The following is a 24,616-nucleotide window of genomic DNA, read 5'->3' as shown; positions in this document are numbered from 1 at the left end:
TCCCTTACAAAGGTTTTGCACTTGTATAAAACAAAAAACACTTTGATTTTAAAAGATGATAATTAATAGATTTTGGTGTGAAAAGCCCTTCATTCACTGTAGAACAGCTATGTATTCACTAAAAAAGATTATTAATTTTTCTGTTAAGAGAAACGTTTGGCCATTGTCTCAAAATGTCATTACAATTAATGCCATAGATATCTATCTTTATGTCTATTAATCTGGATATTAAAGGAGCTGCTATGCTGTGCAATACATGCTGCTATTCAAATGTATAAAGAGCCTTCAAAATGCATTGCCATGTTAGAGGCTGTGCCAATTATTACAATTTTGTCCCAGCAGAATAACTCTGTGGAAACTTAAGGATGGTTCTCCAGTATGTTTGTGGAGATGTAACCATGACGTATTTGGGAAAATCAAAATCTGGATTTCACAGCTCATGTCTGACTTCAGGAAAAACAGGCTATATTGATTAAAGTTTGTTTAAAAAAAATTGGGAAGGATTTCTTACTGCTCCCCAGTGATAAATCACCGCAGTGTTTTCTTTTATTATCACCCTGCTAGTTCACTACTGCTCAGCCCCCATTTAGGCATCTAAATAAGATCCAGATTTGCCAAAGTGCTCAGGAGCCTGGAGTTTCCACCGGGAGGCTTTTTCCTAGGCTTCCAGAAGAATTAGGTAACGGAGATGCTGAGGGCCTGTCTGCCCATTCGGTGTCACAGTGGGAACCGGTCTGTTTGGCAGCCTTGACCTAAAAGGTTTCAATTTTCTGGGTTTTGTTGTTTCTGCAGTTTCGGGCCTGCCTTCAGCACAGGGCGGCCTTGCTAACATGACTCTTTGTGCCACTGCTTGGAGGGAAACCTCTGGTGGTAGGGGGGTCCCCATGGGCTCATTGATGTGCCTGGGGACATCCTTTGGAGAGCTGATCTCCTGAAATACCTCTCCTGCCACTTGGGGTGACTGGGTGCCAGCTACCTCCCTCGGCACCACATTACATGCAGGTAGAGCAGCCCCGACTGGAAAAATGGTGATGAAGTTTTACCAGTGCGTAAAGAATCTCTTACAAAAGTTCTGATGCTGTTCTGGTGAAGCGCTTTGTCTCTAACAAAGGATATTAGATAGAATATTTGGATATTTATATATTTATGTGTGTGTATGTATATGCACACACTACCTATTAGCAAGGGCATTGCATCAAGGCAGCACATTGTCCCACCACAGAGCATCACTTTGCTGTGAAGAACCAAGTGACCAAGAAGAGCACACCTGGCAGGCTTGCAGTTAGGAATGCCTTGCTGATTTTTTTTTCCTTCCCCCCTTGGGATTAATTTCTCCTATTCAACTGCTAAAAGTCTGACCCCTTTCCGTGTGGAGTGGAAACGTTTCTGTACTGCAGAGAAAATGACAGTAGAAACAAAACCAGACTGAGCACAAAGTAACTTGCTTCCTAGCAGGCTTGACGTGGGAAAGCTGAGGAGAGGCATCAGCAGGACTTTCCCCATCCCTCTCTCTCCTTGTCCCCTTCAGACTTGATGAGCAGAAGCCCAGAGATGATCCTGCCTGACTCCTGTGGGTCTGAGGAGGCTGCTGGCTCTCCATGGTCACCTGCAGCAGGGTCTGTGGTAGCAATGAGTACGAGAGAAGCAGGAGGTGAGGGTTTCACCAAACCAACTTCAAAAGGAACTTGAAATAGCTGCTTTAAAAACTGCGTGTTGTATGGGATGAGAAGGGCTTATATCGGGTGACCGTCTCATCTTCCCCACAAGGGGAACTTCTCTGGCCTCGTTTTGAACCTCAGGTAACACAGAAGGCAATGGAAGCAAAGGAAAACTTAAAGTATTGTTTTACTCTAAATGCTTTCAGTAAAGGGCCTTGTTATCTAATGATTGGTACTGGATGGCTGGTATAAATCGTGCTGCTTGCTCCCCGCACTCATGGCGAAAGGAAGCAGAGGCAAAAGGAAATCAATTGGAACTAGCAGGTAACAAATGACCAGTCTTAGGCAAGCATAGCAGATGGGGAAAATAGAGTTGTGGGCATACATTATTAGGAAATGCAGTGGTGACTTTTGCCTGTTATTTAGGAAATGAAGCAAATAATGAAAATTTTTGGTGAAGGGGGCAGCACAGATAATTAAGAAAGGGCAGATGTTGCAATACTGAATTGTATTTTCCATGTTAGATTTTTTTTTTTTCTCTTAATACTGAATTATCAGTATCCCAAAGGTCCCAAAAAGGTGTGGTGGCAGCTCTCGCTGAGACAGAGCCCTCTTCATGCCTGTACCCAAGGAGAGCACTGGTGGAGCTGGCCCAGAGCCATGTGGATCCAGAGCCTGCCCAAGGCTTGGGGAAATATCTGGCAGTTTTGTGCCAGACTGGAGCCCATGGGGTGCCTAAATTATTGTCAGATATGAATTTAGATAGGAGAACAAGCCACACCAGAATGGAAGGATAAGGTTTTTTGTTTGTTTGTTTTTTGAGACACAAGCAGAAGAAGGACCAACTGGGTAGCAACTCTGCTACAAGGAATTGGTGAACAACTTGGCAGCGAGGATGAGCAGTGGCACCAGGGCTGGGTCAACCACCAGCAGACCATCCCCTTGACTTGCCTTTTGCTGCACCATCCTACCTCAACAAACAAATGAACAAAAAACCACTGGCTTTGCAGGCCTGCTGCAAGAGAGATGCTGGAATACTGGAGCAGGGTGTAGGGAAGGAGTGTCCCAAAGGCTAAGTAAGCCCTGCAGCCCTGTGCAGTGGGGATCTCCACCCCTGCTGGCTTTAAGGGCCACCTGGGACATGGTGGTCCCCATGTTCAGAGTCTGATGGTCAAGGTGCCCTACAGCTCACCCAGTCCTGAGCTTGCCCTCCCACCATGCTTGCTAGGCTTCTTGGAGCTGTTATACACGTGAGCATGTGTGCCCAGGTAGTGGGGAAACCTTTTTTTTATTATTTTTCTGAAAGCATCTGAACAATATTCTCTGTATGTTGCTGCAGTGTATTAGTTCTACAAGCAAATCCAAAAGTGCTACAGAGGGGACACCCTAACACCTCGAAAAGTATCAGTGAAAACTGCTGAAAGCATTAAAAATAAATGAATCATAGGGTGAGAACTAGCATGACAGGTAAATAGGCACGACATAAAATGCCTCTGGAATCTGTAGGATATTTGCTGGTACAAGGGGGCTTCTAAGCCATGCTTCATTTACAATGTCTGGTTCCTCTCTCAGGGAAGGATTTCTAATAGATTCAAGGAGACTCCAAGCTTTTAGTAGGACTTGGGAAAAGAAAGGCACCTCTGTGAGGGAGAGGGCTTTGGTTTGTTTATGGAGAAAGCTCGCCAGTCACGTTTTACATTGTGTCCTGCTCGGAAGAACAACCAAAGCCTTTCACACCATGGAGGAGATGGCGTTCCCCTACAATAGCTGCGACCCCGGCCGCTGTGGGGCTTGCAGCTGACCTGGGGCCAGGCCACGGCCCCGTCGCAGCAGCAGCCTCCTAGAAAACCCCAGTACATCAGGAAGACATTTGTGTTTTACAATTAGATGCTGGATTTTACTGCCCCGGACCTGTTCCAGCCTCGAGCTGCAGCAGCATCTGAATGGTGGAGTCTTGCCAAGCGTGAGCAGCATCAAATGCTCTGCTTTACCGTAACAAGTGCTGAGCTGAACGAATGCTGTCAAGAAAGCACCATGAAAACTCTTTTCCATTATTAACAGAATTTACTATTTTGCTGGTAAAAGTTAGGGCAGAAGGCGAGCACTAATCTCACATCTGCATGAACTTGTGCTGGAAATGTTCATGGCTTATCTGATAGGGGGTAGAAGCCATGCCACAGGACTTGCTTTGCTCCCTGCTGAACAGAACGGCTGCAATCTCAAACATTTCCAGCCATTTGTGACTTTAATAATATCCAGAAGTGTATTTGAATAGGGGACATGTAAAAGAAAATCGTAATATACTCAGTCTGGTACCTGGAACAGAAAGAGGTTGCAAGAGGTTGAAGCCATTCAGTTATTCCATTTAAACCTCTGGGCCTACACTCTTTGAGGGCCTGAAGGAGCCCTTCAGCAGTTTAGGATTAAGAGACTAAAAGCAGCTCTGACAGCACCCAGACAAACCCTGCCCAAGTCCTCAGCACTCCCTCCAGAGCTGCCCAAGAGGCCTCACCCTGAACGCAGAGCCGGGTGCACTGAAGGAAATGTGGTGGTGGGACGCGGGGAGAGAGGCCGAAAATATCATATTCAATAATATTCATTAAAATATCCGAGGTAGGGTTATCAGTGCTAGGAATTGACTTGGTTGAACTGTGGGGTTTCTGCTGGCACAGGGTCCTCTCAGTTCTGCCTCCTTGGAGAGGGGATGTGAGTTTGGGCCGGCATTGCCCGGGGGATGGTCGACCCCCAGCTTGGTTCAAGGCAAAACAGGTTTGCAGTTTTAACTTGTGGGCTGGATTTTCCGCCTGTGGAGTCGACTCCATTCAGTGATTAAAAAAATAAAATTACAGAAGCGAACAGAAATATTCAAATTGGCTCACGCTAATTAGTGAGACTAATTACGTTTCCCCAAGCATCTCCCTGCTTACCTATTCCGCAATGAAAAATCATTTGCTTGTGATGTAAAACAGGAGAAAGGAGATTGCCGTGACAATTAGCAGTAATTAATGAGGAGCTTTGAATTGCTGGGTGTTAACCTCAGCATCCATTAGCAGGATCTGCCCGCCCAGGGGTGCGGGCACCACAAACGCCATTCCTCCTGGAAGAGGGGCAGGGATGTGGGGAGATGTGACAGCAAATTCAAATGGTTTCTGCTACTCTTTGGAAATGGTCTCGTGTACCTTCCGCAGATTCACATCCTTCAGCAGACTTGCAATAATATGAATACATGCTTTAACTGAAGGGAATTTTTAGCTCTTTAGGGTATGTTTAGCTTGACTTGAGCAGACGTGGTCACTGTAGCTGCTGCCTGTAAGATGTTCCTTGTATTCTACAGAAGCCTGTCATGTTTCAGAATTTATTTTCATTCCAGTATGAAAGAAAAATATTTGTGAAGTTTTTATGAAAGAGAAAAAAATATTTTTTTTAATGAAAAGATGACCATTTTTTTTAGATCAGTAAGATCAAGTTTCTTCAAGGAAAGTTCTCTGAAAAGAAAGTATCCCCAGTCCAATACACATACGTACATACCTAATATATGGATATGGTGGAATCCACCTCTATTCTGACTTCTGAATTTATAAAATGCCTCCCAGCATTTCGTGCAATTTGAGCCCTTGTGCTGCCAGTAGATAATAGGAATTTAGGAATATTTTGTGGGAGATATTTAATCACAGGACCAGCTCCTTCCTTAGCAGTGATGTGTGGAGGAGCTGGGAAGCACGTCCATCTCCTGCACTGCTGCTTCCCTGTAATTGCTTCCTGAGAGCAGCTTGTCCTGGGTGCGATCACAGGAGGAAGTCACATTAACCTGCTGCAAGGGAGGTGCTGCTTCCACTTCTCCTCTCCTGGTTCTAGGGATTAATTGTGTTCTTTCTCTTGACACGACTTCGTGTTGTCTCAGTCGTGGTGCCTGGGATGTTATCTCCCTTCCTGAGTTGTGCTGTCTCTAATTGAGCAGCTGGTGATTGATAATTGAATGCCAGGATAGGCTAAAAAACACTGAAGGAAATACCTTTGGTGGGTGCATGGTAGCCGTTGTGAATTGCTCGGTGTTGTGGCTGAGTTTGAGGTACCTCTTGCTGTGGATCAGAGGAATCTGCCTGGGCTGCTGGTTTTCATGTACTTTAAAGGGAAGGCCACATAGGACGAAAATGTCTCAAGGCAAAAGGCAACAAGGAAACTCATTTTAACATCTCTCTCCTTTCTGTCACAGCCAGACTTATCATATATTCATTTCAGGTTCAAAGTGGTAGAGGAATAGGAAACTGAACCCCCCAAATGCTGAGATGTTTCATATTCAGGAGGTAGAATAAAAAATGGAGGCCCTTTGTTTCAAGGAATTCCTTTCCTGAGCATTGTGTAGTTTCAGTCCCGTGGAGTATGCCTTATGTCGCTATGTTCTCTGCTGAGCTGGGGAAATAGTCGTGGAGAGGTGTTTCGTCTCCAGCTGGGACGCTGAAATTCTGTGCGTGATGGCACTTGGTCCTCCATGTAAGAAGTTTGCTTTTAACAACTGCTATTTTCAAAAGCGTTTGTTGGCCTGTTTTTTCCTTCCGCTGACCTTGGCGGTAAACCTCGGAGAGCAGAGCTGGCCAGAATTGGACTCTGTGTATTTGGGGGAGGCGATGTCTTTGCCCCAGGACTCCGGATCAGGCTTCGCTTTGGTGCTGTGAGCCCCGAGTTGCTCTGTGCCGCGCGTTGTGCTCCGTCGGAGCTCGTCTGCTGCGCGGGTGTAAAGCTGCTCATTCCTGCAGTTTGAAAGTGCTTCGCAGTATTTAATCTAATCAGTGAAAACTTCCTCATCCCATTATTTGGGCAATTTTGGGGGAGGAGTGGTTGTTTTCATTTGGGTTTTATGATTTACACTTTATTTTTACGGTATGTTTGTTCAGGAGGAGAATTTTTCATTACTTTCCTTTGTAGTGATTGTTTTGTACTTTCTTGGGACAAACTCGGCTCTTTTGAAGGTCCACATGCTTACGTGCAAAATATTGGCAGATTGCTGAGCCTGAAGAATGCAGTGGAAACCGTAGTGCATCCTGTGCTTTGATTTCTGCAGATCCCTGAGTATTGGTCATGAGGTGGGGTTTCTGGATTCACAGTCTTAACGTTGTCAGCTTGACTATTAGTTTGTAATTTTTATTTGCATGAAGCTCATTAACACCCATGGTGAGCTTATTCAGCTCTGTTCTGGACTGGATTAATTTAGTCCTGAAACTAGAAAAATTACAAAACTGAATGCAATTAAAGATTGTTGGTTGTCCCGCGCTGAGGGTGGCTGCCGGATTTTCTGGCCTCCTGTCCAGAAGGGTGCTCAGCAGCTCTGGGAACCAGGCCATGGGCAGAAAGTGAAAGAAAGGGTTTCTGCATATATCCTTCAGTATGTTTTCATCTGTGAACAGTGGGGCGAGGAATCTGCTGGTTACGTTCCCTGGTCAGTTCTTTGCACTGGTGTGTTTAACTCATTAAGAGTAAAATTTCTCTGCTAATAATGGGATTTCTTAGGTGATGAACCACTTACCAGTGAGTGTGAAGATTTTACCGTCTGATCATTTGTTTCCTTGTAAGAACTGAAATCTGCTACCAGCAATTGTCTTCGCCTCTCTCCTCAATGTGTTTGCCAGCAGAATTCACGCTGCAGCTTAGCTGGTTGGGAATCATATTTTATATGCAGTTTGTAGGCTGGGATTAGAGAGAAAGAGGACAGTAATCCTCGGGATTTGCTTGGATAGCATCTGAGCTTGTTTGCATCTCCAGACGTACAACTTGAAAACAGCCATACTGCCACAGCCATACTGCTCAAATCAAAGAAAATTTACCAAATACTCTTCCCCCCCCCCCATTTTCCTCTCTTCCCCCTTACCCTTTTTTCCCCTGCTCTCTTCTCTTCTCTTCTCTTCTCTTCTCTTCTCTTCTCTTCTCTTCTCTTCTCTTCTCTTCTCTTCTCTTCTCTTCTCTTCTCTTCTCTTCTCTTCTCTTCTCTTCTCTTCTCTTCTCTTCTCTTCTCTTCTCTTCTCTTCTCTTCTCTTCTCTTCTCTTCTCTTCTCTTCTCTTCTCTTCTCTTCTCTTCTCTTCTCTTCTCTTCTCTTCTCTTCTCTTCTCTTCTCTTCTCTTCTCTTCTCTTCTCTTCATTTGAAAATTACATCTTACTTATTTTTCCCTTTTGTGTATCTTTAGCCTGTTTGTGTTATTTTCAGGGGAAGTGGAAGGGGAAAAGAGAAAAAATAACCGTGCGTCATTGTAAATAATGCGAGCTTTGAGCATTGTGATGTCTGCTCTGTATCATCAGGTGGCTCTCTGTGCTGGCAGAAACCCTGCTTTCGAAATCCAGCAGGAATCTTTCAGAGGTACGGGCCGTGGCGTAGGTTTGTGCCACGCTGGGACCTTGATCTTTGCTGTTCTTTGTCCCTGCTTTCTCCTGTTGTTCTTCCCCAGCAATGTGTCAGCTTGCAAATGCCAGCAAAAAAATGAGATTTCCATCTTTATCCCAAATTTGCCGCTCAGGACTGGCTCTGATGTGGGTTTTGAAGTTTGATTGTTATCGTGTCAGTGTTTTTCTTCTTTTTGTTGCAAGCCAAGTAGCGCACTGCTGGTGACCTGGCAGTGAAAAGACACTTAAAAACATGGAAGAATAACAACAACTAAGTGAATAATACTGAAAGCACTCTTTAGTGCTATTAGGCACTCAAAAGCCAAGAGTTAAATTCCCTCCAAATGTCAACTTTTTAAGGAAATCCAATGGTATTCAACAGCACGTGTTTTTGTGTACAGCGAATACACGCCGCGTACCATGCTGGCAGGGCAACGCTTAGGGGATTTTCTCCTCTTTTCCTCCAGATTCTTGCACTTCAGGGCCCATCCTTCTCATTTTGTTCATCTGCCAGGGTCTGTTGGTCTCTGTTGTTGGTGATAAGAATAGAAAAATGAAGTTTCTGCATTTAAACGCGACCAGCTCATGTGCATGTTCTGCTATAAGAGGTAGAAAAATACATTTGTCTTCTACTGCTGGTGCAGTGTCGCTGCTCAGGAGTTTTTCAGGCAGCGTCCAGATTAAGTACTAGTTATCTGCATCTGCCAGGTAACTCGAAGCCCACCTTTGCTGTATTATTTTTTTTTTTTTCCAAGAAAATAGGTTCTGATGAATCTCTTTATTCTCTCTATTACAGTCACACACTGCTCTGATTGCTGTGTAAACACCGTTCCTCAGGATGAGCGAGCATCACATGCCTCCTAATTTGTTGCACTTGTTTTTTTTGTAAATATTCTCTTTGTGGATATTAAATAGTAAGCAGATGTCCATCAGAAAATGTGCTTTATAGGCACTCTTTTGTTTGACAGAGCTTTGAAGAGTGGGTACATATTTATTTTCTGAATCTATTTATTTTAACAAATCAGAAGTTAAAAAAAAATTAAAATAGGCTCTTCCCAAAATTGTAATATATATTGCAAGAGAAATTTGCAAGTCATTCCTAGTCATTAGTTCAGATTAGAGTAGAAGAGGTGCACAAACAGCTGCAGACACGTATATATGTATATGCAGAGGTGAGCAGTCAGCGTGTTGCTGCCTCTGGGCTCCCTAAAACCTTAGAGGTGTCACCATCAATAAAATCCAGATTTTTTTTTTTTTATTAGATGGTCATTTGGATGCTGATTTTAGTGTATATAGGACCATATTCTTCTACCCTGGCTCACGTCTGATGATTTTGCTTGATTTTGCCAAGATCAGGGAGTGCTGCCGTTGTCTGAACTGAGGTCCCTTTTACTCAAGCATCCTATTTTGGCTGAAAATGCGCCTGTATTTTAATGACATCTAAATTAAACGTGCTGAAAGACTCACTAATCTTTGAAACCAAGATTATTTTTGTGACTTCTGCTGTTAATAAACGACACTGCAGAAAAGCTTCTCTAAAGCGGGGGAGAATCACAATGGGGAGCTCTTACAAATATATTTCCTTGGCGAAAGCTTTATGGGGCACCTCTGGAGTCAATCCGAGATTTGTCATCGATTTCTGCAGGAATACCCTGCTTTAAGAGAAGAATCAGACAAATCCCCTCCTCTCCGTGTACTTGATATATGGCACAGGATGCACAGTTTTCTCTGGCGCTTCCCAAGTTCATAATTTGTATTTCACCTTAATGCCACTTTGTGAATTTATGGGCTGCCAGAAGCTCTCCATCAGGGTTATGGAGCTTTGCCTACCTTTTGGTGGTTATAACATTTTTTTTAAGGAGCGTTTAGTTATTTTTACATAGGTGCCACATGGGTGGGTTGGTACCAGCCTGCCACCGGCGCAAAGTCATATTTTTTAAGAGACTGGAGGAATACATCAAACTCCCGCTCGCACTTTCATGGATGGGGATATTTGGTTAAATAGATGTTTATCTGGGAAAGTCATCATCTGGCTAGCAGCATACTGAATGTTTCTAAGCAGCTAACTTATGTATACTAAACAAATTTGGTTTGGCTGCAGCTAGAGCTGCCCTGTGGAAATTCTCAACATACATTTGTTTGATTGAGCTGTCATTTTCAGTTGATCTGCTGATGATCTGTGTCACTTTGTTTAAATGTCCTGGTGTTTTTTTTATACAGTGCAAAAACAGTGCGCTTTCTGTGATGGATTAAATTGAGGTGAAATTCGAGAGTTACTCCTGTTTTCGATTTCTGTGCTCTGAGACAGGTGGGCTGGAATGACAAAGAACTTCACACACAAACACATTAAAACCAAAATGGAGTAGATGCCCTCATGATTTAAAACATCCATAGATGTGTCAACTACCAAATGCTCCTGTTCAAAGGAGTTGCTGGGATTTGCACTTTAAACAACGAATGATATTTATTTGGTCTGTCCCACTGAACTAAAATAACTGGACAAAACTGACGTTGGGCTGATTCTTCAGTATTTCTCCTGCGAAATTCCCCGTGGGTGGGTGTATGAATACCGGGGCTGGCCTCTGGTGAGAGATTACAGGCTGAACCTTAGGATGAAGTTCTGGTGAGCAGCAGGGGCTGGAGGGGAGTTCTGCAGCATCTCTGACATCCTCCCCAGCCTGCTCCTCTCTGACTGCAGCTCTTCATTTTTGGTTTTGCTTTGTTTTTCTGGCTTTTGGGAAGTGTTGCTCAAGCTTTGGGCTATGGTTTGTTCTCGGTGTGTGCAAGACACTGGTGCTGCTGGTCCTGTAGAGGACTGGCTCACCAGCCTTTGGTCATCATCGTGGAGCTCGTTGAACACTCGCTGTGACCTCCAGCTCTTCCCATGTGAGCTGCACTCCATGCACAAGCTGATGGTTGGCAGTACAGCCAGTGTGTGGCTGTGTGGGGAAGCACTACGGGACGCCCAGCCCAGACAACTGGCCTGTTTCCTAACTGCACCCCAGATTTGGGCTGGGGCTGGGGGTCAGTCCCGGTCACCCACAGGGCTGTGATTTACCTGGGGGTGAGATGGAGACCCATGGGTTAAACATGCACCAAGCACTCTTTCACCATGCCCTCATGGTAATACTTGAAGCTTTTTCCTCCAACATGCTCGGGGTTATGCGTGGCTTTACCCAGCCTGCTGGGTTAAGGTTCAGGGGAGTGTGGAGAAGGTCAGCTAAATAGTTCATCTGCTTTGAGAAGCTCTAGGAAGAGCTGCCACTACTTGACTTCAGCTTCTAATGAGCCTGACGGGAAAGTTTAAGGCCTGATTTGTTCCTTCCAGTTCCTCACTTGGAAAATCTTTTCCGTGAGCAGCAATTGCATTGCTGCTGCTTGAGCAAGCACAGCCCGTGCTGCTCCTCTCCATCTGCACTATGTTCCGATACCAGCTTGGATAACTGCAGTGAGGGGTATCTGAAAAATATCTCCTTCACCATTGCTCGTGGCTTTGCTAATTGTAATGGTCTGGCTTGAACATTTCTGAGCATTTTTGGCTTTATTTCGTAAGAAAATCTCAGCAAAATCAATTCAAGCAATTCATAAAAAATGTTAGGAAAAAACATGTTATTTTCCTCATAAAAAAAAAATACTGTTCAAGCTATTTTCTTGCTTAAAGTCTCCATCACTTCCATGATTTAGGATGTGTCTCTGTGTTTATACATAAAATTATATCACATATACATTTTGTATATATACATTCTTGCTGTTATAAACAGTACTTAAATCCATGTCTGTAAACATAAATAGATACACAGTTAAGTACTTCGTATAACAAAAGATTAGTCTGTAGTGACATAATAAGTAGAATTAAAGTATGTAATAACTGCGTGTTAGTGCGAGCTTATGGGGTCCTCTGGGATCCTGTGGGATGGAGAGCGCTGCCTGGGCCAAGGTCCCTAATGGCACGGCATCCAGTTACACTGGGGCTGAGTTTGGTCCATTAAGTGCTACATATTTATTTAAGCTGTCATATATCAGCCTGCACATGAAAACAATAGAACTCATGAAGATTGCCAGTTTGAGGGGGGAAAAAAATAAAAAAGGTTATTTTTCAAAATAGCTTCCAAGCCATTGGGATGAACCAGAAGCTTTGGGAGTGCTGATTTATTGCTCTCCGCTAGCGGCTCACCAGGACCCCTCTGCCTCTCCAAAATCAACAGCCTCGCCGAAAGTGATACAAGGTGTACGGAACAAAGAGTGGAGTAAATTACATTAGCAGTTAACTTTCTTTACAGTTTATATATCAATAAATATTTTCAAAATGTTTGAGGCTTTGACCGGGAAGCCATGTAAAATAAACTATAGCCCCGCTCTCTATTTTTTCAGAGTCAAAACAGATCTAACTGATGTTAACTGTTTCCCAGCGGGGGGCTCGTTCTGGTTTCACACTGGTGTCACTGTTGATTTCGGAGGGGAAAGTGATCAGAATGAGGACTGCCACTCCTCCGTCCCCCGGCGGGGCTGCTGCGGGGGGAGCACGCGGCGTTTCCATGCTGTTCTGCTTTGCTTCTTCAAAGCAGCACGGAGGGATGAGCTGCTCACCGTGGGGCTCGTCGAGGCAAATGAAGTAACACGATACCGGGGAAGAAACAGGAAGCCCAAGAGGGAATGGCAGAATTTGTTATTGGATATTTTGGGAAAAGTAACTCTGTGCGCTACTGCACAAGCAAAGACTCTCTGGTCTGGTAGACCGGGTAAATAAGAGCCCAGAAGGGCTTCCTTTTCTTTGGTGTGTTTCATCTCTGCTCCATCCCTTGTACCCAGATGCTCTTGGGAAGCTCTTGTCCTCTCCAGCCAAATCCTCCCCAATAGTTTCTGTCGCTGGACAACCTCTGGCCATGGGGCTTTGGCCTGTGGTGAGGTCTGTGAGCACACAAGGATGGAAAAGGGGTGAATGGAGCGGGAAGTGCGACTGTGTCCCCATGCAGAGAGTAGCAAGCTTTTGGCTGAGGTTGCAAATCCTCGCTGAAGAGGGAACAGGCACCTACTGGTGTCTGCTGTGGACCACCAGCAAGGGAGAGGTGAGAATGGAAAACTCTCGGGCCAGCCGAGATAGTGTTGAAAGCCTCAAAGCAGTCAGCCCGTGGAGAACTTGCAATTGATGGAAGTGCTAGGTAAAAATACGGCCAGAAAAACACTCCTGGAGAATTTTCTAAATTACATGAGAAACAATTTTATATGAAAGAGGTGACAACATCCTGGATTTACCTAATTTTTGTGAACTCTTTTTCTTTTCCAACAAATCTCCTGGTTGCTCAGCAAGAAAAAGTTTTAATATTTTGGTTTGCGATTTTCTGTGTTTTTTTTTTTTTTTTTCTTTCTTTTAACTCCTGTGAATATTTTCCTTTTCCATGATTTTTTTTTGGTAAGAAAAGGGAAATGAGGCAACTCTGAGAGAAGCAGGAAGAGAAAAAAATGAGAGTGGAGAGAAAATGAAGTTTTTTTTTCAGGGGAAAAGCTAACTTTGTTCAACCTGAGCTGACCTCAGGGTGCAAGATGGAGACAAACAGCGATGGGGTGGGCAAATAAAGTTACTTGCTTTAGGGCAAGTAACTTTACCTGGCTGTGCCTGGGTGCACGTAATACCTGCATCAGTCCCACGAACGAGCCTTATCTGCATCACTGCTGAAATTATCATTCCCTTTAATTCCTGGGCACAAGTCCCACCGACCTTAATGTGCCGATAAATCCCCATTTGCTGGGACAGCCCCGCCTTCCGACATATGCCGGGAAACACAAACATTTTATTGATCATAAATACTTTGTTGATATTAAAATTAATAAATGATTATATAAAACGTACAACGGTGAGAGGTGAGATCTGGATTGTCAGAGCAAGTGCCGTGGAAGTGTTCAGAGGAGCAAGCAGCATCTGGGGCAAAGAGAAAATTGGGTTGGTGTAGGTAATGTAGATAAACCAGAAGGCTTTTTTTTTTTTTTTCTGGAAAAGTGAAACTGGGAAGATTGTTGCACTGTGAAAAGGTGTGTGCATGGTGTGTTGGGTGAGGTGCCCATAAGAAGAAAGTGTTGAAGCTCTGAGAGCCAGCCGAGGACCAAGGCTTCACTAAAACAAAGGAGAGCAAATTGCAGTTTCTGTCATGGGGAATACCCCCACCCAAAACAACTCCATCATGCAGGGATAAAGTGGGCTTCTGTACAGCGAAATAAAACTGTTCCAGAGGTTTTTCTTTTATTTCTTTTTGTCAAAATGTAATCACGTCTCTCATCCACCAAGCTGGATATCAGTGTGTAGTGACACCCTACCCAAAATCCCCCTGCACATGCACCATGAAGTATAGCGGCTCTGCAGGTTCCTGGTTTTCCAATCAGCTAAGTACCTCGCCCGGGGCTGCGTGACTTTGTGGAGGTGCAGCTGCAGCACGTGCTGCTGAGAAGTCACTTGCAGGAAAAATTGTGGCCTTGTATCTCCTCAGAAACAGCTGCTGGAAAGCGGGCTTGCCAGACCTTGCGACTTTGAAGCGGACAGCATTGTAGAATTAATTATTTGATACTTTCCCTGATTAGTGTACTGGTTACGAGTATTTCTATTAGCATTTCAAGGACTTAACTACAGTGCATCACAGTGTCACTCCAATATAATTAAGACTCACTGTAATTGCATAATTAAAAAGCTGTCTGGCTGCTCATACAACGCCTTCTGCCTGCAGTACAGCAAATCAGATTTCCAGGGGAAATCTCCAGACCCCAGCCTTCCCTGAAGTACCTGGGCACAGCGTGCAGATGGGGTAGCAGTGGTGTCACCCGTGCCTTCCGTCTCCTCTGGGAAGGAGACTGGGAAACTGCAGCTCCTGCTGCATCCCGAACCCACGTGGGCTGATGCTGGGGGTACAAGGACAGGAAAGGGTTAAATTCCTTTTTATTTGTAATGCCCTTGTGAAACAAAACTTCATGACCTGGCTTTTTTTTTTTTTTTTTTCCTTTTTTCCTTTTTTTTTTTTTTTTTTTCCTTCAAGCGATTACACTTTGGCACATTCTAACGGAGCGAATGCATTTGTGTCTCAGGAGCGTGCACTACCAGATACTGACATGTTCAACATCTCCCGTGGCTTACCAAACACATCAGGGATGTGGACCTCCCTCTGTTTTCTCATTATGCCAAATAATGAAATGTGGAAATAATTCTAATCCTTTCTTCTGGTGGTGCTGTACCTCTGAAAATATGATAAACTCAATCCAATTAAAAGTCATTACCTCTCCAAGGCTCAGTCTCTATCTATAACCTTTGTTTTATAATTCACTCTGTTATCTGTCTTCATTATAATTTGGTAGAATAGTCATCTTTTATTACTGCTTGCTGTTAGAGGGCCATGTGATTTCCAGTGCTACTTGGCGACACGGCTCAGTTTAAAACAGTGAAGGTCCGCTAATGAGTAGAAAGAAGTTCAGTTACCCTGATTTATTACGTCGAGATAACGTCTCATTTACATTGATCATAACACTGTAGGTTTAAGTAATTGTTTTGATTTAAAAACGTTCTTTTGCAGCAGTAGTTTTCACCGTGTCGGGGACTGTTAAGGTGCGTTACCTTTCCTGTCTTACCGCAGATGTGGATTTAGTTGGGTTTTGGTGCTGGCCAGTAAGTCTGTGTGAATCAAAAACCTCTATTTAGGTGGCTGATCTCACTAACTCACATTTAACCTCCCTGTCCTTAATTTTCTCCTGAGCATATTGGCTTCTCGTGCCATGTCAGTGTAAGAATGTGTGTCTTGTTTCCCTTTATGCAACCAAATAATGAACTGAGCGGGGTTCCTCTCCTCCGTTTCCCTGCCCAGCACCCAGGGCTCAAAATTTCAAGGCAGATTTTTTTTCCCTTGGTCTTCTCCATACAGACCTTCACGAAGAACGTTAGCAGCTGGGTCTCTGCTGGCTTGCAATACTTCACTGAGATACAAATTCAGGCTATTAGAGTGTCAGCGTGCCCTGGGCTGCCTCTCCAGCCGGCGCGGATCTTTGCAGGCTCCTTGCTAGCTGCCGACCTGGCCCCCGATACATCAAACCCTGCAGCTGGCATCTCCCTCCTCTCTGTAACCGAGCAAAGATTTTGAAAGTCAAATATATATTTATTCCATTGAGGAAACTTTATCAACCAGGACCAAAGTTTATTGGCACTAGCCAGTGATATAATGGGTAGTTTAAAACCTGCTAACTGCGAATAATTTTTCAGTAGTGTTTATGATTGCAGTAGGCTCTAACAGACCAGAAGTACAGATAACATAAATATTTCTACCAGAGATGATTGTACTGGAACTATAAATAAAATTAGGCTTAACTTGTAAATAAATTCAGGGAATGCCAGCCAACATTTATAATTCTTTGTTGCTGCATGTAATACAGTAATTTATATGAGAAGTGCACGGGAACGCAAGCAGCCAAATTTTGCTTTCCAGTTACACAGGTGCAGCTTCCCCTGACATCAAGGAGAGCGGCTCCCGTGCAAATGAAAGTCGAATTTGACCCCCAGTCTCTCAGTGCTGGACCCTAATTAAAAGACAGTGTCTGGTCCCCATCAGATGCTTTTGACTGTGTTACTCAATTAGACATGAATGACACTAGACAGAGCACCAAACGCTACTAGTTATTGTACGGGCTGATGGTGAGGATTTCCAGAGCCAGCAGGCAGTTCCCCATGCAGTTGCTGTGTTTTGGCTTTGCTGGCCTGATGTTCCTGAGTGTGTAGCTTTGCCCCTGTTTGCCTACAGCCAGTTTTCTCCTGTGCACTTGGTGCTTGTCCTGCCCAGGAAGCTCACTTCTGCTTGCAACACGTGCCTCTTGCTGCAGGGTTTTGGTTTTGCAGAAATTTAAGAAGCAAAAGCTGCTTTGCGTGGTAGGAAAGTTTTGCATTTGTTGGGCACTGCTTTGTGTGAGTTATCCACGTTGCTGCTGCTGCTGCACATCTTGCAAGGATGCACAGAGAGAAACCGGCTGCAGCACCAGACCCTTTGCACGCAGCTGTGCTCGGGCTGAGTTCCCTTTCCCTCGCAAACAGATAAGTCAGGCTGTAGTGGAGCCCAGTGGAAACCTGGTCATTTCTGTGCTGCAGCCCCAAAGCGTGCTGTGCTCAGGGCACCTTGGGCTGCCTTGCTCACCTTCCTTTGTCTGCGCAGCTTTTGCTACAACTCCCTCTCCTGCCGGAGCTGCGCAAGGGCTCTGGGTGTGGTGTGAGGCCACGGGGCGTGATGGAATTGGCTGCACGGGTGCAACCGAAATCTGCAGCAGAGCAAGCACGATGGAAAGGCTGAAATCTGGGCACATTTCCCTCTCATTTTGTTACAGCAGGGTCAATCTAAAGAAATTTGCCCAACTTGGCTAACTTCAGGACAGACAACGGTCTCGTTTATTCTTTGGTGGAGGTCTAAGGCAATTATTCTGGATTTAAGAGTCAAGTAAAAGAAATCAGAACCTGGCCTTTGGGGCAAATGATGGGCCTGGCACATGGTGGTTAGCCCGCTCTCGCTGTCATTGCACAGCCCACGAGCACAAGACCCAGATTTGCTGTCTGCAGGCATCGTCTCACCGCACCACGGTTGGTTTCCAGGCTGGACCTGTTGAGTGTGCTCGGTTTTCTCCTGCTCTGGTGTAGGTCAAGCAATACAAGGGTGCAAAATACTGATGTGTTTGAAGACTAATGTTTGGGAAAGTACTTTTCCTTGGCAATTTAAGTAATGATTCAAAGCTGCTTCAAGCACTGTGTTTATCTCTAAACTTCCTGATAATCTCTTTTGTTTTACAACCAAGCTTTGTATTTGTTAAGTACTTTCTCCCTCCCCTGTTAGTTTTCTGATTTTCACCTAACTGGGAATTACTAGCTCGATTCTGGTTAGAATCTAATCTCATTTGATTAGGTTTGTCTGATGCTTTTCACAATGGGGTCCTGCGTGGGGCCGCCAGGCTGTGGTACGATACAAACCACAATAAATAATCAGCATTAGCTCCAGCCCCACCGAGCAGTTCTGTGAACAGGGAGCGGCACAATCCAGTTTCAGGTACGTTAACTGATAAAATGTTCGAGTAATGTAGTTCTTGGCTGGAGTCCCTCCTGTGCCTGGAGATAGTAACCCAAGCTCTGTGGGCTTGTGAAGCTGAGGAACCGTCCCAGCTTCTCCTCCAGGGGACATGGCAGTGGTTGCCTATGGCCGTGCCTCCTTGGTGCAGGGCTCTCCGGTGGCTCCCAAGGTGTTCATCCTCAACTCTGTGCTCCTTTTGAAGCTAAGGGGCTTCCTTCTCTTAATTTTCTGCTTTTCCTGACCTTCTGTGTTCTAGACTGATGGTAGATACATTTTGTAATCAATCAGCCCTTGCCTGTAACAGTTTTTTTTCTTTAATACTTGTTCAAACAGAAATTCAGATAAAGGTGTCCCTTTTGTATGCGAGAGGAAATGCCTGCCTCTTTTTCAGATACGCTTGCAAATACTCCGTGCTGATTTCCTCAGCGCTGAATAGAAATGTTTAGTCCAACAAATATAAATGTACTGTGCTGTCATTAAAGGATCTGACTTGGACCTTTGTGGCACATTCAGGTCCACCCTGACCTTACTCAGGAGAAAGGGACTCGTTCACCTGATCCTTGTGTGCTCCCCCGAGCCCTCAGTAATGCCTTCACCAATGGCACGCTCAGCAGCCCTAGTGGAGATTGAAGCTCCGGGCCACATCCTTCTGTGCCTGCTCTTTCTCACCTTAGAGAAGGGGCAGGCAGGAGCCTGCCTGTATCTTCTCAGTTGGAAAGAGCCCCTTGCACCTTTATCTCAGCTCTTTATCCTGCTCGGAAGACGATGGCATTGGAAACACTTGTGAAGTAGGCTCTCTAGATGCTTTTGCTTCCAGCCTGCCCCCTTCTTTTGGTGCAATCAGCCATCCAGTTCAAGTCATTGGTGGGCACGTGGGTGACTCCAAGTGCAGAGAGTGGGATCTAAGTGCTAGAGAGTTGCTTAGTCAATAGCAGCTTGGGGAATGAGTACCCCCAGGCACAAAGTGCCTGAAGAAAGGCAGAACAGAGAGTCCGGGAAGAGGAGAAGGGGAACATTAGGAGGGGTGTAACTGTATGGATGTGTATCTGTGGTTAGGGGCAGGCTGGGGTCTGCAGATCGGGGCACAAACATGGTCCTCGGAGGAGGCTGGCATGTCCCCAGGCCTCGGGGAGGTGCCAGGAACCAGCAGGGCGCTGCTCATGATGGAAAGCACGCTGGACTCATTCAGCCTCAGCTCCTGCAGCCGTTCAGCCTCCTGCCTCGTTGCTCTTGGCGAGGAGGAGCGCCCCGAGCTGCCGAGAGACATCCCAACAGAGGAAGTTGTCTCCTCCTCCCGGCCACGCACAGAAGCCCTCTGGGTCTCCAAGTGACCCCAGGCCCCAGCGTGTGGCTCTGGCGCAGGACTGTGGCCTCATCGGGCACATGCCCAGCGCGCAGCCACGTGGGCTCCTTCCTGCTGGCGTGCAAGCTCGTGTCAAAAGTGCAAACACAGGTGTCCACCCTGGGCTTTTAGTGGCAATTAACCTTTCCTCCTGGGTTTCCTTTGAAGGTTGCTCATGTTTTTATTGCAAAATAGCAGCGAGGAATTTTATGGAGGCTAATATCTGAACTTGCACATTACCTAATCTCCTCTGGTCCCTTATCAGGGGCCTTGATTGTGTTTCATCCCGTTTCTAGTGGGGATAATTATTAGGCTTTAAAGAAGCCATCTTGAATTTCAAAACTGCGGCGTTATCTGTGTGAGTGACTTGTAGTTCTCTGGGAAAACGATGCTTGCAGGCACAGTCCCTGGGTCGAAGCCTAACCTCACGAGGATGTGCTCTCAGGCAATACACCAGCATTTTGCTGGAAGTCCCTCTGATCCAGGTGGTTGGAAGTTTTAATGGGAATAGTCCCACACCCTTTGGAAACAAAGATCAGACCCTCAGTTCTCATACATTGATTTCAACGTGGCTCCTTTTATCAGTAGTTCTACAAATGTATCTAAATGGTCTTCCTTCTCTTGGCCAGCAATAATTCAACCTCTTGTTTATTTTGAGGTATTAAAACATATTTCTGTTAGAATGCATTGCTATTTCGGGCAGAATAATATTTCAGTAATCTGTCCTGCCCACACCTCCAGGGCTTTGGGATATATGTATTTATATATATCCAGATGCACATTATATTTTCCAGAGTTTTCAAACTGTGAGCCCATTTCTGACTGCGACACTGGGTGCGGCTGCTGGAAATGAAAGGAGTCACAATAGAGCAGCGCAAACGGGCTTGTCATCCTGCCAGCCTTCCAGCGCCGATTTATCAGCGGCAGGTTTGACCCTATATGGCTAAAACAAGCGTAGCCAGAAGGACTGAGATAAGTATAACCGAGGCCTTTGAGTCTGCAAGAGGGAAATTAAACTGGACCGTCCCAGGGGGAGAAGAAACATCTGCAAAGCCAAGCTTGCTGGAGCTTGGAGGCGCAGCTCATGGGCAGGCACAGAGCGGGTCGTGGTCATGGTTGTGGTCATGGTCATGGCTTGCTGTGGCTGTGGGGACTTGCCCGAGCTCCTTTTTGCTTTGGTGGAGGAGATCCAGGCACAGGGAGAGCCTTGGTTTTATGAGGCACTGCCTGGCAGAACAGCAGCAGCAGCAGTGAGTGCGTGCGATGGGCTTTTTAAGGAGTTTGGGTGCCAGGCACCCGGCTGTCATGGAAAATCAGCAGGATTTAGATGCCTGAAGTTTTTACCCCCCCTTTTTCTAGTAAGCCATGTGCTTATCATCATCCAGATCACTTTCCTTGTGTGATTTCTCTTCCTGCAGCCCATGTGTATACATGGTTTTGTGCTTTTTTTTTTTTTTTTTTTTTTTTTCCTGTTTCAAAACCAGCTGAAGTCTTTTAGGCCTGGCTGCAATCTAAACAGTCGGGGGAAGACATCTGAATGGGAACGAGCCCGCCCGGGGTGGATGCAGCGTTGCTGCCGCCTGCAGTGGTGGGGAGCACAGTGAAATTTGGGGGATGCTCAGGGGGCACGGACCTGCCCCACTCAGCCGTCCTGCCCTGCTGGCTGCAGCAGTGCCCCGGTGTAACAGAGGTGGCTGTGCCCATTTCAGTGCAGGGCAGCAGATTGAATCGTGGCATCCAGGTGAAGATCCTGCCCTTTTCACGGCATCTTTCCCATTCACTGCAGCCCAGTTTTGCTGTGGGCCAGTCTTGGGCAGGAAGGTCTGGACATGGGCTCATAGGTGCAGCATGTGCAGTGAGCTCTTGAGCATCCTCGCCGAACTCGGCACCACTGAGCTACTACAGGCAGGATTTCTCATACATAAGTGATGGAAAATCCCTCTGTCTGTCCATCTCAGCCAAATGGCAGGGTCAGTCAAAATTTTCAGAGAGCCAGATATTAGGAAAGAGTCAAACTAATCGATACGGGGTTCAATCCTTACAGGGCAGGGAGCGCCTGCCAAGGCAGGGGCCGAGGGAACGGGTAGCTGAACTTCCCTGGGACACGCATGAGGTCATAGCCAGTGCCACATAAAAGAAAGAAAAACAGTCCATGGCTGTGAATAAATTGCTCACAGATGAAGAATCCAGTTTGCCAGTCATGTGATGGGAGCAATCTATTCAAATGATTTGTTACGTCCCAGGGTTTGTCTTAGGCAGCACCAGAAGCATGAAAGGATGGAGAGAATGCTGCGAGATAATGTGTAACAAAGATGTGAGAGATAATGGGCTATGACCAGGTTTTAGTGGAAAAGACATACGGTGCTAATCTACCATGGGTAGTTTCTTAAATGAGCAAGAAATTGAAAGAACATTTTAAAGTTTCCTGTTTCTTCACTGAAACAGAGTCACTCTGGTCGCCACGCGCGGTGCAGCGCTTTCATTGCTGGGCCAGTAAGAAATGCAAATGGGCTTGTGCCCAGATTGAGCATCGCCCAACTTCAGTCCCTGGAGAACAGTGCTCACACCTCTTGTTTGGGTTATAATTTGGTGTAATGTATTTTGGTGCACAGGAAAAGTGCGTTAGCACTAATAAAGTTAAATGAATGTAAATAGTGAAGACGTTTTCTAGTTAGTTTGCATTTTTGCCTTGTTTGCCTACATTGGGTTGGTGCAGCTAAAACCCCTGCTGACATCACCCTGAGTTTTTTTGACTAAAAGGAATTTACAATCAGCCTTCTAGTCTGAGCTGTCAAAAATAGTGAGTTTTTCCCTTTTTTTCCTTTTTTTGTTTGCTGGCTAAGACTCAAAGATGAAGGTGTTTTTTTATATACATTTTGTATCCACCCCCATTTTTTTTTTTTTTTTTCTTTTTTTCATTGTAACTGTAAGAGGAGAAGGTTTATGTTCTCTATAAGGTGCAGTTTAGATCCTGAACTTATTTTAGACCATTGAATTTCATGGAGGTCAATGGTGTGACGCTGATTTACATCAGCTGAAGTTCTTGCCAATAGTTATGTGGTAGGCTGGATCCTTTCCTCCAAAGACTAATTGGAGGCCATCAAACTTAATTTTGGCTACTTTAGGTTCAAGCTGTCTCTCTGAAAGACCAGTAAAGCTTTCCTGCCTTTCAGCTCACTTAGATTTCACTTGTAACCTATAATGCTGGCTTTCAGTTGCAATTTCAAAGGGTATGCAACGCAACGCGCTGTATCTGGACCAGATTGGACAATAGGGTGTGCCTACAAATACATCTGTATGTAATTCCCCTGCTTGTGCTCCGTGATGTAAACCACTTTTGATGTCAGGAGCGCTGGGAAACGTCGTGCACCCCCAGGCCTGCAGCGGGGAGAAGGCTCCGCTCCTCGGCCCGGTGATGGATGAGGGTGCCACCCGCCTACCGAACCGGCCTCTCCATTCCATGGAGGAGTTTCATATGCAAAAGCTGTCAGGACGTTTCCAACCCTACTGTTTGGCTTTCTCTTTCAGGTGATGAATGTCTGTATGAAAGCTTTCCCGAGCTTCCCTTGGAGGAAGGGCCAGACGCTGATGGCGAGGCCGCGAACGCCCAGTGTCCGACGTCCGTCAGCATTCAGGAGCCCTCATCTCCAGCAACCTCCAGCGAAGCCTTCACGCCAAAGGAGAGCTCTCCTTACAAGGCTCCGATATACATTCCCGATGACATTCCCATTCCTTCAGAGTTCGAACTCCGAGAATCCAACATTCCTGGAGCGGGATTAGGGATATGGACCAAAAGGAAGATCGAAGCCGGGGAAAAATTCGGCCCTTTCGTGGGAGAGCAGCGGCCACACCTTAAAGATCCCAGTTACGGTTGGGAGGTAAGACACTTTGCATTCTTTCGGTCTGTTGAACTCTCTTGAATGTCTATAAACGCAGAGGTATTTGCAGAATTTGAGTCCTATCCTGCAGCAGCCAGGGAATATTTGTGCGCGCTCAGACTGCTTCGTGGCCTTGCTGTGCTTTCTGGATGAAAATGAAAGTTAAGGAAAAAAAAAAAAGGAAAGGAAAAAAAAAAAAAAGCAGGAGTTATTGTTGCTCTTCATGCATGAAATGTGTGTGGGTGGGTATTGGCAGGTGACCTCCCTTTCTGGGAAGGAGAGGCAGAAGCTGTGTTATCGGAACATTTCTGTGCCGTTCTCAGCCTGTTCACGAGCAGCCCTGCCGTGTGGCTGGGGGTGAGGGACCTGCAGGCGACTCTGCACGATGTATCTGGAAAGAAACTGGGTGCTGCTTTCAGTGCTGTGCATCACCACTGGTGACAGTAATTAGTAAAGCCCTGAAATCTAGGATGGTGTCACTAAATTGCTATTGCAGCCTCGTGCTACTTGCGGGCTGTGAAGGCTGGGGATTTGATCTTGCCTCTATTTAAATCAATGGGAATTTTGCCATTCACTCAATGAAAGTATGTTTGGATGCTAGTGTCAGAAGCAGAACACACATGGGGACGTTGTGGATCGTGTTACTTCTGCAGATGCTCTGAGAAATTTTGCTTTCCGTGGAGCTGAAGACAAGTACTGAGGTTGTCCCTCGCATTTCCTGCCTTTGAGGGCAACACGTTTTCCCTGCCATGATATCACAGGGCAGTGGTCCTGCTGAATTTTTGCCTTCGTGGCAGTGTGAAGGAACTTTCCTCTTATACCTGGCACTAAATGATATCCCTGGTGGCTCGTGGGGCTGTAGACCTAAAGCAGTGAGGTCGGTTGTGTTAGGGTGGGTCAGTCAAGCCCCAAGGAGGCTATAATGCAATGTAAGAAGCACTCTTGCGTAGTTTTATTTGTAGCTTTAACAATGTGCTGTAGAAATAGAGTACAATCTCAGCTTGCCATCTGTATTCTCCCTTTGGTTTCTGATTAGGGGAGAAGTGTTGGGTTTGTGCGGCTCTGCAGGGCTGCGGCTGACCTCAGAGTGAATGGGAGTTTCATTTTCCCAGGAAAAGAGAGTTTCTCCGTGGAGCAGAATATAGTGGATAATAAACATTTGGTTTGCTCTTAACTGTCAATAAATACTCGGTGAGTTCATTCCAGACGTCCCATCCAGTTGTTTAAACACTTTTGAGAGCGGTGACAATACGACAGAATAGTGTCAGCAGAAATTATAGACTTTGCGGCACTCTATC

General features: G+C 45.5%; 1 protein-coding gene across 6 annotated transcripts in view; it reads left to right on the top strand.

Moving 5' to 3' along the window:
* The window catches only part of MECOM (MDS1 and EVI1 complex locus), a 313,801-nt gene that overhangs the window by 113,917 nt on the left and 175,268 nt on the right, over positions 1-24,616 (top strand). For all 6 annotated transcript variants that reach the window (XM_068691592.1, XM_068691593.1, XM_068691595.1 and 3 more), the window contains exon 2: positions 22,969-23,318. In XM_068691592.1, coding sequence (XP_068547693.1) covers positions 22,969-23,318 — 350 coding nt within the window. The remainder of the gene's footprint in view (positions 1-22,968; positions 23,319-24,616) is intronic.

This window comes from Anas acuta, chromosome 9, assembly GCF_963932015.1.
Source record: "Anas acuta chromosome 9, bAnaAcu1.1, whole genome shotgun sequence".
NCBI classification, from domain to species: domain Eukaryota; kingdom Metazoa; phylum Chordata; class Aves; order Anseriformes; family Anatidae; genus Anas; species Anas acuta.
The sequence above is the reverse complement of the archived record's forward strand: the minus strand, read 5'-3'. Positions and strand labels throughout refer to the sequence as shown.